The 14,375-nt window shown below is 45.6% G+C and overlaps 1 protein-coding gene across 7 annotated transcripts in view; it reads right to left on the bottom strand.

Annotated features, from left to right (window-relative positions):
* Window positions 1-14,375, bottom strand: part of FAM81A (family with sequence similarity 81 member A) — a 47,495-nt gene that overhangs the window by 7,838 nt on the left and 25,282 nt on the right. For all 7 annotated transcript variants that reach the window (XM_083413149.1, XM_083413151.1, XM_083413153.1 and 4 more), the window contains 3 exons: window positions 5,773-5,902; window positions 1,291-1,397; window positions 26-161 (listed from right to left, as the gene is read on the bottom strand). In XM_083413149.1, coding sequence (XP_083269275.1) covers window positions 26-161; window positions 1,291-1,397; window positions 5,773-5,902 — 373 coding nt within the window. The remainder of the gene's footprint in view (window positions 1-25; window positions 162-1,290; window positions 1,398-5,772; window positions 5,903-14,375) is intronic.

Genomic DNA, 14,375 nt, shown 5'->3' on the forward strand with positions numbered 1-14,375 from the left:
AGCTTTTGGAAGACAGGAAACATACACTTTTTTCCTTGATGGCCAGGGACAGCTGATCAATCTTCTCCAGAAACTCTTTCTCAAACCGGTCATGCTCCTGTTCCATCCAGCTTCGTGCAGATGAGATCTGGTTACTGAGGTAATCAATGGCATCCTGTAATCTACGAGAATAAAATGCATTAAAAGGAAATATTTTTAAAACATGACCTCTGAATGAATTTGGCACAACTGAAGTGATTTTTTTTTTGGGGGGGGGGAATCTTAACTTGACCTGAATTTCCTTGCAAATATTTAAATTTATATTAAAGTGCGGCTTTTTGTGCAACACTCCTCATTTCGAAAAAGTGTAAAATACCAAATTTTGGCAAGTTAATCAGTTAGTGATTTAAAATCTGAGACAATGTTAATGTTTAATTATGGGACGCGGGTGGCACTGTGGGTTAAACCACAGAGCCTAGGACTTGCCGATCAGAAGGTCGCGGTTTGAATCCCCACGACAGGGTGAGCTCCCGTTGCTTGGTCCCTGCTCCTGCCAACCTAGCAGTTCGAAAGCACGTCAAAGTGCAAGTAGATAAATAGGTACCGCTCCGGCGGGAAGGTAAACAGCGTTTCCGTGCGCTCCTCTGGTTCGCCAGAAGCGGCTTAGTCATGATGGCCACATGACCCAGAAGCTGTTCGCCGGCTTCCTCGGCCAGTAAAGCGAGATGAGTGCCGCAACCCCAGAGTCGGCCACGACTGGACCTAATGGTCAGGGGTCCCTTTACCTTACATCAAAATTGAATTTTAAAACAATAGTTTTGGATCCACAAGACTCTGACCTGGGGAAAATGAATGAGCTCATGTTGAAACATGCAAGGTTAAAGAGGCAAGAACTACCCCTTTGCTGCATTTTAGCTCAGCATTCCACTTTCATTTGTGGTCAGCAGTGAACAATAGCCTGGGGAATATGGAGATCACACAGAAGAAGCCCTCCTCTCCACTGTTGTCCATCCCCTGACATCTGGTACTTAGAAGAACACTGCCTTTTAACAAAGAGGCTCCATCTATTTAACTAACAGCTTTTAATAGGCTTATCCCCAATTAAGTTGTCCAATTTTTAAAAAAAGGTATTGTAGCGTGAGGCCTTTTTCCTGATTCAATTTTTTCCCCATTATGCAAATATAGACAACTGTGGTTTGCAAACAAGCCTTTTATTTCAGTTCTCAGAAAGTTGCTTCCCCAAAAGTCTTCTGTGGTTTCACACCAAACTTTTGCAAATTTAGAAAACTGAATTTTGAAATACACACTTACTTTGTGTCCAGAAGGTGGAGCTGTTGGTTGCTCTCTTTATATGTGAGCTTCAGTTTGGCTTCCTGTTGCATGATCGACTGCTCTATTCTGCTCAAAAGGTGAGAAATCTGAAAGGGAGGAAAGAACATTTCTTCTGCTACCTGTTTATGTAATCCTGGTTACTCTGAAATGCGTGAAAACTGATAAAACTGAAAGAAGCTGAAACAGGAAGAGTATTTAAAACAGCTTCTTTCATTTTGGTTTTAGGCAACTGCACAACATCAAGAAAACAAAAGGCCACCCAGTGAATGAGAATCATCCTGTAACAGCAATCCACTGTGAGAGATTCCTCATTCCCCCAAAGAATAGAGACCTTTTGGATGGAGATGATCTGCCATCTTGGCCCTTTCTGCAAGGGAGGGGACACCTGTGCTTACACCTTTGGTTGCATAGAATGAAACCCAGTTCAATGATCACACAGAAAAGTGGCTGTTTTGGAGCCTAAACAGATGTCCTGTCTATGAAGGCTGAAGTTTGGATCTTGTCACTATGGTGAGCTTTTGCTAGGGACTAGCAGAAGCACTGTGCTGTATAGAAAAACACCCAGCAGAAGCGGGGGCAAGAGGAGAGGGAAGCACCGACCACCCACACATTCCTAGCTAGAGAGAGAGAGAGGAGAGATCAGAAATAGACACCACAGATGCCTGTTCCCAAACCCAGGTAACCAACCATGGGGTTATATATAGATACAGATATATGTATACATTCACTTTACGCTGATTGCATTTGCTTGCACACTGGTGACTTTAAGCGCTGCTGAAGTGTTCCTTTGTTGCAGACTTGCAGTCAGCAGAATTAAAGCTCTCGTTCCACAGCACTTGAGAGTGTGTGCTCCAGTGGCGTAGCGTGGGGGGTGCAGGGGGGGCCGGCCGCACCGGGCGCAACATCTGGAGGTTAGGGTTAGGGGGCGCAAATCCACGGGTTAGGGGGTGCAAAGTACTTGCCTTGCCCCAGGTGCTGACAACCCACGCTATGCCACTGGTGTGCTCCCTTATCCAGCAGTACCCTTACCCCACAACTAAGAAGTTTTTGTAATGTTTACTCAAAAGTAAGCCAAGATCAGCAAAGGTCACTTCCAGTGTTGATTGTCCCCTTTCACTGCCCCTAGCAGGGAATTGCTTCCTCCAAAAGCAAGTTGAGGAGACTGAGTACTGACGCGACTGGAGTTGAGACAGGTCCACTGGGACATAAGAGCTTGGCATAAACCCCGATATTTGCAGTAGTTGGGTTTTTTCTAAGTTTCAAAGAAAAAACTAAGCCCTCCCCACCTGCCGCTGCCTAAAACACTCCAGGTGAATGTGGACCAAGCATGTTCATCTGTCAATGATGAATGTCAGAAAAAGAAAATGGAAAGGAGGGAGGGTCAGGAGGGCGGAATGGAATGGTCTGCTAGGGGAGAGCCTGGCTGGCTGGCAGGACCACTCCTGAGAGGATATAAAGTATGCACTGCAACATTTTGTTTCAGGTCCCACTTTTTACTCATGAGTAGCCTGTTACTTGCTCCTTGATGAGCCTCTCTGAATTTCTCTTTCATGTTGTACATCCTTGTTTCTCCACTGGGGTGGGGTGTTAATTATTAGTTTCTTCTCATTCTGCTTCTTTTTCTTTTTAACAAATAGCACTATATATACAGAAAACAGCAAGATAAAATGGGCTGACTGGATTCCATGTAAAAAAGGAGTGAACCAAGGGTGGCAGTCTCAAGCTAAACTGCTGGTTGCAGTGAGCAAATGAAAACTCATCTCAAGCTCCATCAAACCAGTAGCACGAAACTGCCTCATTCCAGATAATGTGTATTTATTTATATATTCGGCCTTTGAGGGTAAGGGCAGCCTTTTTCTATTGCTTGTTGCAGGCTACCCTGGAAGGCTACCCTGGAAGCAGTGAAACAATAACAATTTTATTTACTAAAAAATTATATCTCTAGCCACACTTTTTGGCCACACTCAAAATGTAGCAAAAAGGAACATATCTGGCTGATTTCATTGCAGCCTCACACAGCTTCTTCCACTCCTGGCTGGTGTGTTTAGTACTACAGTGTAAGTGTGATGGGAGGTTGTTTTGCATTTCAGGAGCAAAAGAGGTCCACCATCCCTGTTGCTGAACCTTAAGACTGCACAGGATTTGGAAGATAAAAACTAAAATGGGTCAACTGGGGGCTAATTTCCCAGTTTAGAATCTGAATGCATAGCCAGCCTGCTGGACTTAGTATGACCACCTTCTTCCCCTACTGAGGAAAACCACAGATGTCTAAATACAGCTGTTTTGGATGTCATGGGATTGTGTTTCCACCGTGACTAATAGACAGAAAGCGCTGCAGAGTAATGCAGGCTGGGTGTGTTGTGGGGGGGGGGGGAGAGATGATGACTTTACACATTTTTATGGAACAAATTTCCTTGCAAATGACTTTCCAGATTGTGAGTGGGCCTTGGCAAGGCAGGGTAACAAACACGAGCTTTCTTCAAGAAGACAGATGGGTCAGAAGACATTTCCAGGACCTGTTTGCAGTTTTCCCAAAGGCATCCGGCAGAACGCAGTGGGAAATAAATGCAGGATTGTGGTGCATAGAACTCTAGATAGAGTTGGGAGTTATTTCAAAGGCCATCTGGTCCATTGGTCTTCAACTGGTGTGTCCAGACCCACTGGTAGGCTGTGGCCTGATCCAAGGTGGGTTGCATCGGGGCGCCACCACCACCATGCAAATATATGGCAAAAGATTAACAAAATGGGCCCCCAATTGCACATTTGGGTTAAAAGTGGATCCTGGGTCTGAGAAGGTAGGAGATTGCTGATGTAATCCACCCACCTCGGCTAATACAGGAGATCCGCTGCTACAGCATGCCTGGCAGGTGGCTCATTTACATTTTCTGTTTGTGACATTTTCTTCCTGCTGCCTTCCAATCCCAAAAGAATCCCCCAATTCCCCAATTCGAACAGATTTCAAAGGATAGAAGGCAGTTAATAAAAATTATGAAACAAGGCAAAAGCATCAGAATGGCATAACCTCAACAACTGTCTTTGCCCAGATCTACAAACAACCATGAGATTCATCTGCCACAAAGCCTTTCACGAACTGTCGCCGTCGAAAGGTGAGGAATGATGAAGCCAGGTGGGCCTCCAGCAGAGGGCATTCCTGAATTGTACTGGCATTGTGAGCAGCTTTGTGGGCCACCTCAAACAGAATGCCGGGAAAGCCAAAACGAGCTCCCACCTTCCAGCAGGTGTACTGTCTGAATTTGGGTTTACTCTGGAGGACCTGAGGTGTTTTTGTAACATTTGGTTCATATTCACATATGCCAGCAGAGCATAAGTGGAGGGAAAACAGGTGGCACTCCTAGAAAGCAACAGATCCATTAACCCAAATCAGATTCCAGGAGAGAAGCCTCTCAGCTTCCAGGTGTCTTCAGCTGTCTCACAGCTTTCTTTGTCTCTCATTCTCCATTGCCAATCATTTTGCACAAGCACTGTTGGCATCAGGCTCTGTCCCCCACAACCCCTTAGCTGGAGGTGGAGTGTGTCACCTTCTCCAAGCTGTGGCAGCGCTCTCTCTTCAAAACACTCAACAGAGACTGCCACCTCTCAAAAGACCCTCCCTGGACAATCAGATCCCACCTTTGTCAGTTATTGCTCTTCTAAATGGTCAATGCACATCTCTTGTTTACATGGAATTGTCACAGACTCTTGTCTTTTGCATTTCATGACCATCTGGGCACACAGCCTACAATTTCCCCGCTCTGTACTAATATGTGTGTGTGTAGGTGGTTCATATGCATCAATAAGCCAAATCATGGTTTAGTGTGGGTGTGTGGACCCAGACAGATCACAGCCACTTTGCTCATCTTCTGGTCCTGCTGCTGCTGAACAGCTGGCTAAACTATGGCTTGGCTTAGCATGCTGTCAGATCCTGAGCTCATGGTTTGTCTCACTCCAGTTTGCTTTCCATCCTTGATGTCAGTCCTGCTACTCTGGCCCGAGAGAGAACAAATGCCTGCTCCATCTTTTGTGTGCAAGACATCCCGCCGGATAGCTTAAAACTGCCATCACATCTCCCCTTCATCTGTTCTTCTCCGGGCTAAGCAGACCCAGATTTTTCAGCCATTCCTTATAGGACTTGGTTTCCATCCTGATCACTCTTCTCTGGACACACTCCCATTGGTCTACACTCTTCTTAAATGTGGTACCCAGAACTGGACTGAGTACCCCTGGTGCAATCTGTCCAGCATGGAATAAAGAGGAAATGTGACTTTTCAAGATCTGGACACTATGCTCTCCTTCATGGAGCTGAGGTTGTGTTCACTTTTTCAGCTGTGGCTGCCCTATGCCGAGAATTTTTTTAGAAGTGGAAAATACTCTAGTTTTCCCTGATACTCATAACTGGAAAGCAGATACATCTAAAACAGTAACTAAGAATTATGTGGGATCCATTATTTTTTCATATCTTACCTGTATTTCTGCTTCTTTTATTTTAGACTCCAATATCAACTTGGTCGCCTGCTGATCTTTGCTTAGGTTCTGTAGTCTTTCGTAGGTAACTTTGTGTTCAGCAGACAATCTGGCTAACCCAGTATCACACCTATTCAGGAACAACAGGGATTATTTGGAGTTGTCATAGGCACTTTTTCTCTTGCCTCCCAGCAGCTTATTCCAAAAATACTCAGCTTACCTGCCACACTATCACAGACTAGAATGTCATTTAATTGTTGGTAATTTTATTACTCTTTTAAAAAGAAGAAGTTTGAATTCAGACACACTTCTGGCACATGAAGGTTTTCAAACTCGCACTCTGAACCTATGCCAACTTACTCATAAGAAAGGCAGAAGGTTTGGCAGTAGATTCAGCACAGATTTTAAAAAGAAATTCTGCACATAATACATTTACAGAATCTGCTGCTACAGAATGTGGCAATCAAAGAGAAGTTCATGGAGCTGGTGATGGCAGGAAGCTGCCTTCTGCTGAGGCAGACCATTGGTCAATAATAATAATAATAATAATAATAATAATAATAATAATTTATTTATACCCCACCCATCTGGCTGAGTTTCCCCAGCCACTCTGGGCGGCTTCCAATCAAGAGTTAAAAACAATACAGCATTAAATATTAAAAACTTCCCTAAACAGGGCTGCCTTCAGATGTCTTTTAAAAAGAAGATAGCTGCTTATTTCTTTCACATCTGAAGGGAGGGCGTTCCACAGGGCGGGTGCCACTCCTGAGAAGGCTCTTTTTCTGGTTCCCTGTAACCTCACTTCTCACAATGAGGGAAACGCCAGAAGGCTCTTGGCGCTGGATCTCAGTGTCCGGGCAGAACAATGGGGGTGGAGACGCTCCTTCAGGTATACAGGACCGAGGCCGTTTAGGGCTTTAAAGGTCAGCACCAACACTTTGTATTGTGCTCGGAAACATACTGGGAGCCAATGCAGATCTCTCAGGACCGGTGTTATGCGGTCCCCGCGGCCACTCCCAGTCACCAGTCTAGCTGCTGCATTCTGAATTAATTGCAGTGTCCAGGTCACCTTCAAAGGTAGCCCCACGTAGAGCGCATTGCAGTAGTCCAAGCGGGAGATAACTAGAGCATGCACCACTCTGACAAGACAGTCCGTAGGCAAGTAGGGTCTCAGCCTACGTACCAGATGGAGCTGGTAGACAGCTGTCCTGGACACAGAATTGACCTGCGCCTCCATGGACAGCTGCGAGTCCAAAATGACTCCCAGGCTGCACACCTGGTCCTTCAGGGGCACAGTTACCCCATCTAGTTTGGTGTTGCCTACAGTGAGTGGCAGCAGCTCTCCAGGATTTCAGGCTGGAGTTTTCCCTCAGCCCCCCCTGGAGATGGAACCTGGGACCTTCTGCATGCAAAAGTGATGCTCTGCCACTGAAGCCAGCCACAAAGGTGTCAGAGTGGATTCAGTGTTGATCCTCTCTGTGGAGGTTCCATCGTGCAGTGTCCACACAGAGCCAAACTTTTTTGAAAATGGGCTCTCGTGTGAATACCCTAGAGCCCAGGTCTCCACTTCCTTTTGATCCTGCAACTTCTCCACATGTGTAATCACCTCCTCATTTGCACCTCCCTACCTGGCCTGTTTCTGTTCATTATACCAACAGCTGTTCTCTTCTGGCGCAACTGTGTCACAGCTGGCAGCCACTGGCTTAGTTACGCTCACGTCAGAGAGAGGTGCTGGACAAAACTGTATCTGGTAACTGAGTTATACGACAAACATGGGGAATGGATTTCCATGTGCACAATTAACAGTTGTTGAATATAGAAACTGCTGAGATAATAGACCTAGGTCCTGTGTTTTATATAAAATTTTGGCAGAGTTGGAACATCTATGGGTCTTAAAATGTTGTTGGACACACACACACACACACACACACACACACCAGCTACAACTTAGTTAGCCTCTATTCTTCAAATAGAAAACATCCCTGGAATAGTTCAGTCGGTAGAACATGAGACACTTAATCTCAGGGCCATGGGTGCGAGCCAGGCATGCCGAGTTGGGCCCAACATTGGGGGGGGGGGTCATCGTGTGTGTATGATGTCACACGCTTGATGCCTCCCCCCATTGGGCCATGCCTGCCAGGACACTCTGGCAATCGCAGCAGGGGCACATCGGGAGGGTCAGCACCCTGCCTCAAAATATTGAGGGGGCTGTAGCCCCTTGCATTTGCTATACCCAGTGCCTCTGGTTCAAGCCCTGCATTGGGGCGGAAGATTCGTGTGTTGCAGGAGGTTGGATTGGATGACCCTCGTGGTCCCTTCCAACGCGACAATTCTCTTATTCTGTGGCCCTTCTGTATTATTCTGTAGCTGGAAATCACAATGGCTATATAGAACTTCTGTCTCAAGAAACAATGTGCCATTGTGGAAAGTAAATTTGAAATTTACAAACTGTTCTCTTTTGAAAGAAAATTACATGAAAATGATGTATAGAGGGTATACCAGTACAGATAGCAAAAATGTATAAAACCGGGTCAAACATATGTTGGAAATGTAAAGAAAAAGAAGGGACTTTTTATCATATGTGGTGGGAATGTAGAGAAGTTAAAAAAAAAAAGGGAAATGATATACAATGAATTGAAAAAAATGTTTAAAATGACATTTGTAAAAAAAACCAGAAGCATTTTTGTGAGGGATTGTAGGACAAAGACCTGCCAAGAGAAACAAATAATTTTTTTATGTATGCGACAACAGCGGCAAGAGTCTTGATAGCACAAGGATGGAAGAATGAGGAAATCCCAACGAAAGAAGAGTGGCAAGAAAAATTGATGAGTTATGCAGAGTTGGCTAAACTGACATACAAACTGCGGGACAAGGGCAACTGTGACTTTAAGGAAGAATGGGAGCTTTTCATAAATTATCTAAAAAGACAACAAAATGAACTGGACTCCTTGGCAGGTTTTGAATAAACATACACAAATTTATTGGTTGATAACATGATAGATAGACAAGGCAAGGAGAGGTATAATTTTATAACATGCAGAGAATAATATGTGCAGAGAAATCAGAGAGAGGAGCTGAGGGAAGTCCCTGGTGTGGGGGGGGGGATAGAAGGGGGAGGGGGAAAATAATGTATGTGATTACATGGTTTGATAATTTGTTAAGTTGAAATTGCTTAATAAAAATATTTTTAAAAAAGAAAGAAACGATGTGGCATGGAATAGCAGTTTCTGTGGATTAACAATGGGTGAGGGCTGAACAGTGGCGTAGCGTGGGTTGTCAGCACCCGGGGCAAGGCATTAATTTGTGCCCCCTAACCCGGGGCAAGGCAAGTAATTTGCCCCCCCCCCCGCTGCACTGTCCCTCCCCCAGATAGTCCCTTGCTCTCTCCGCTCCGCACCGCACCGCACGCCTGGCACCCCCCCCTCCACAGTGGGCGGCGACCCGGCGGCTCGGATCGGATTCGCACAGCCAGCACTGCAATGAGAGAGAGTGAGTGAGCCAGGTAGGGGCAGAGAGCTGCGAGTGCGAGCACCCCCCCCCAGATGTTGCACCCGGTGCGACCGGCCCCCCCTGCACCCCCCACGCTACGCCACTGGGGCTGAAGCCCCCTCCATCCCGCTTGCTGGGCTAAATGGACCTCACCAGGGCAGGTTACAACAATGTAAACATTAGAACCAGTTAGAACAATTTACAATCAAAAGAATAGGGTGGGTCCTAAAGCCATACCTCTCTGGGGTCAAAGGCCAGGGTCAAGACATGGGCATAGCCAGGACTTTTGCTGGGGGGACAGGCAGTGGCATTTTGGGGGGATCCGTGTCAGGAGGTGGTGTGAGACCCACCTCTGTGAAAAGGGAATTCCACAGCTTTTGGGTGCCACAGAGAAGGCCCTCTCCCAGCCCCCCAGCCCCACCCCCTGAAGGCAAGAGCACTGAAAGAGGATTCCTCTCTGCTGATGTTTCATCCATGGAGATCATGGTGGTGGACCTGGTTCCCTCACGCCTCATTTTGTCCTTAGCAAAAGCCCTGTAAGGGAGGTTGGGCTGAGAGACAGGAAGTGGCCCAAGTTCACTCAGTGAGCTTCGTCGGCTGAGTGGGGAATTCAGAGTAAACCAAAAAGAGGAGTTCCCTCCATAGCGCACACAAAATATACAAGCCACGGACCAATCAATGACAAAAACGATAAACAGGTGATAAAGCTCATATACAACAGTGGACTCAAGCCTCCAGCATAATATGATATAATGTAATACAGATATGGATAACAACCAATAAACAACTGAAGACCCACGTATCAATGAAAATGCAACATGATACAAAATTTAAGTTTTATTGAAGTTGAACAATCAATATGAAGGCTATCTAAAACAGAAATAACAGTCCATGAAAACTGTATGTAACATAAATAATAGTCCAATATAAGTTATATGAATTCCACATGTGTGAAGACAGGTGGCATGTCTGATGCATCAAATAAAGCTCTTGTACAAATTCCACGCGGAAGCAAATTAATAGGGTGAAAATTCCAGAATATGTTTTCGTTTTGGTGCTTCCTCAGAAACTACTGTGATAGATGGCAGCCAAGCTTGACTCTTACCAAGAGATTCCTAGCTGCACAAGAATGCAAAAATCCATAGGTAACATAAAATGGTGAGCTTCATGGCAGAGTGTGGATTTGAACCCTGGAATCCCATGTTCTAGTCCAACACTGACCGTCACACGGAACTCAAAGACGCCTCCTATCTAGGCACTGAGCAGACCCAGGGCTGCTTAGCTTCAATAAGTACCTGCATTGTGTATCCTCAGATCATTCTGTTGCATATAAATATATTATATTTGTGTGTGTGTTTCAAGAGAGGGAGAAACAGCTTGCCAGAGACTTCGCTTTCCATGATGTATAGAGATTCTTCTTTCTGTCCTACAGCAAAGCTTCCCCGGCCTGGTGCTCTCCAGATGTTCTGGGCTACAAATCCCATCAGCCTCAGCCAACAAGGTTATATGATACTGGGACTGATGGGAGCTGTGATCCAAAACTTTTGGAGGACATCAGGTCAAGGAAGGCTTCTGTTCAAGAAACATCCAAATCTGTCTAGTAAAAAGTGAATTTGGGGTACACAGTCCCTCTTTTGAACTGGTTTTAGCTGCCTGCACAAAAGCCACCAGCTCTTCCCAACTCTCAGGAAAAAGTGGTTTCTGAAAGGCTTTCTCTCCCTGCTACCCAGAAATAAACCCCATGTATGCTCCAGATAAGCATGCTGGTATAGGGCAGTATACAAATGCTAGATAGCTAGATAATTGTCTGCCTTTAGCAATCAATACCTTTCTTACGCACACTCTTTTGCCCTAAAACCTATTATAATTGTCTCCTCTGCGTGGCATTTGGGCCACAACATTCTCTATACATCTTAGGCCAACGGCCCATCTAGTCCAGCATTCAGTTCTCACAGTGGATAGAAAAGTCCTGTGGGATGCTGACAAGCTGGACATGAGCACAAAAGCACTCTCCCCTCCTGTGGCTTCCAGAAACTAGTATTAAGATGCCTGCAAATGACTAACCTGCTAGTGTTCCTTCTGCTAGCTTAATTTGTTGCACTGGGAGGGGGCCTACTAGGGAAGATCTGTCATTACACCCTCTCTTATCCCAAGAGTGAGGGAGTCCCAGAGTTAACTGCAGCTCTCTGCCCTAGTATTAACTTTCCTGCCCCTTTTCCAGCGTGGGTGGTGCTATGGTCTAAACCACTGAGCCTAGGGCTTGCTGATCAGAAGGTCGGCGATTCGAATCCCTGTGACAGGGTGAGCTCCCGTTGCTTGGTCCCTTCTCCTGCCAACCTACCAGTTCGAAAGCACGTTAAAGTGCAAGTAGATAAATAGGTACCGCTCTGGCGGGAAGGTAAATGGCGCTGCTCTGGTTCGCTGGTTCATGCTGGCCACATGACTCAGAAGCTGTTTGCAGAAAAACGCCAGCTCCCTTGGCCAGTAAAGTGAGATGAGCGCCACAACCCTAGAGTCATCCGCGACTGGACCTAATGGTCAGTGGTCCCTTTACCTTTACCTATCCCAAGAGTGAGGGGGTCCCAGAGTTAACTGCAGCTCTGTGTCCTAGCGTTAACTTTCCTGCCCCTTTTCCAGCCAGGGGCTCATTCACACTTCCATTTGTCTAGGCACAGGTTGGCATTTGTTCTGAATCAGCAGTAAACAACAAGTTTTCCCTGTGAAAGCAGTAGGACAAAAGAAAAACCTATTGGACTCGTGCCTAGGAATTGCAGTACAAACGAAAGTGTAGATGTGCCTTAGGTGCTGCTGCATCAGCAGCTGATGCTCTCGGTTCTTCCCCTCCTCCCTGCAGAAAACCTGCTTGCCAGAAGGGCTGCTGTCACCTAAATGCAGGTCTAATTTCACTACTGCAGCGTCAACATGGCGCGCACACAGAGAAATGGATTTATAAAATATACGGCTGAGCCCACACACCATTGTGGTGGAAAGGATTTCTGCTCCAGGAAATAACTTTTTCCAACCAATAGGGGTTTTTTGCAGGAAGGCCAAATAAGAAATATATTTTTTGGCATAGGCTAACCTGAAATGAGGTCATTTCTAAAACATAGTGCAGTATTCAAGGGCACAAATTAGGAATAATAAAAACTTTCCCCCAGATAAAATAATAACCCCTTTTCTTTTGTTGGAAAAGGGTCAAGTGTTAACATGTGGTAAGTAATATACTTCACAAATGATTTTTTTTTTTTTAGTTACCTGATTTTTTCATGGGTACAGCAGTCAGCAAATCAAAACAGTTAAGTGTGTTGGCTTATAATCTCATGCACTCTTACTAGGAAATAAGTCCTACAGAACTCAGTAGGACTTGCTTATGAGTAGACGTGTATCGGATTGCACTGTGTGCAAAGTTTTAGGCAATGTGAAAGGTTGAATTACAGTAAATCAAGAGATTCAATGGACTGTGAGCTGAATTAAGGTAACTTTTTTGAGAATGGCCCCTCTTAATAATGTAATTACACCAGGCTTCCTCAACATCAGCCCTCCAGATGTTTTTGGCCTACAACTCCCATGACCCCTAGCTATGATGGGAATTGTAGTCTCAAAACATCTGGAGGGCCAAGGTTGAGGAAGCTGGACTGCAAGAAGATCAAACCTATCCATTCTTAAGGAAATCAGCCCCTGAGTGCTCACTGGAAGTACAGATCCTGAAGCTGAGGCTCCAAGACTTTGGCCACCTGGTGAGAAGAGAAGACTCCCTGGAAAAGACCCTGATGTTGGGAAAGATGGAGGGCACAAGGAGAAGGGGACGACAGAGGACGAGATGGCTGGACAGTGTTCTCGAAGCTACAAACATGAGTCTGACCAAACTGCAGGAGGCAGTGGAAGACAGGAGTTCCTGGCGTGCTCTGGTCCATGGGGTCACGAAGAGTTGGACACGACTAAACGACTAAACAACAACAACAACACTTTTGCCATAATAAATTTGTGAGCATCTACAAAACACTCTTTTGTTTTTGCAGCATCAGACTAGCATGTCTACTGCCATCCTAAACACACTTAGCCCCACTGAGCACAGTGGAGCTTACTTCTGAGTAAACAGATGTAGGATTGTGCTACACACATTAAGGTTTTCCTGTTCTATTCCTACAAGTAAAAAAATGTGATTTTTTAAAAAAAAAATTACTCAAGCACTTTTTAACACCTCCTGTTTTGGATATGTTTCCCAACATCTGATTTGGACTCATAGAAAGAATGATCAGTTTGCAAACCTTTGAGAGGATCTAGATTTGAGAAACAGCAGCGGCAGGCAGGCCCAGCAGCAACAAAAGCAATCGGAAAGAGCTGGTTTTTAGTGCTAGATAGTTTGCTTTGCTAGTAAACAGTATAATCTTGACAAACCAGAGTGAGTGTCTAAAATAAACTATAAAATTATGGCACAGTGCTGTCTTCCAGATCTCAAAGGGGTAAAGGGAGGGCTTCTTCCACTGTGTAGCTGAAAAGCCTTTTTTAAATCTCTGACAGTTCTAAGAAGCGGCTGCATAATGTGAAAAAACTCACTGTTCTATTACTCCTGCCAAAGCTGTGCCAAACAACACGCCTCGCGCTCTGTGAGGAAGGCACAGAAAAGATGTTTTGAAGTAAGGTGGGCCCTCCTTGGCCTCCGTCGCAGCATGATGTGCCTCTTTGAACAGCCTGTTCCAGTGCAACAGAGGATGGTCAGTGTGATCCTCCAGAGTTCCTGGCACAGCTTTGAAAGGGGGTTAGTCAGATTTGCGGGGGATCAGTCAGTCCATTCATGGCTAGCAATGAGAGCTGCATGAAACTTCCACATTCAGAGGCAGTCTAACATTCAGAGCCAGTTATGGGGGATAGAAAGCAATAGCAGGAGAATGTGACCTCTCTCTGCCCACAGCTCAGCTGTGTTACATACACTGGAGTCAGTGGCAGGACATACTGCAAGAGCAACCAAAGTGGCAAATGTTTTTAGGGTGCCAATGAAGAAGCATGCAGCTCAAGAGGTGTGGCTCAACACCCTCTGCTAAGCTGCAGATTCAGGAGCTGGGGGGGGGGCTGAGCTAGGAACCCTTTGCCTGTGGGGCATGCAAGCTGAAAAG

Source organism: Podarcis tiliguerta (assembly GCF_965153285.1).
Source record: "Podarcis tiliguerta genome assembly, chromosome: 14".
NCBI lineage: Eukaryota > Metazoa > Chordata > Lepidosauria > Squamata > Lacertidae > Podarcis > Podarcis tiliguerta.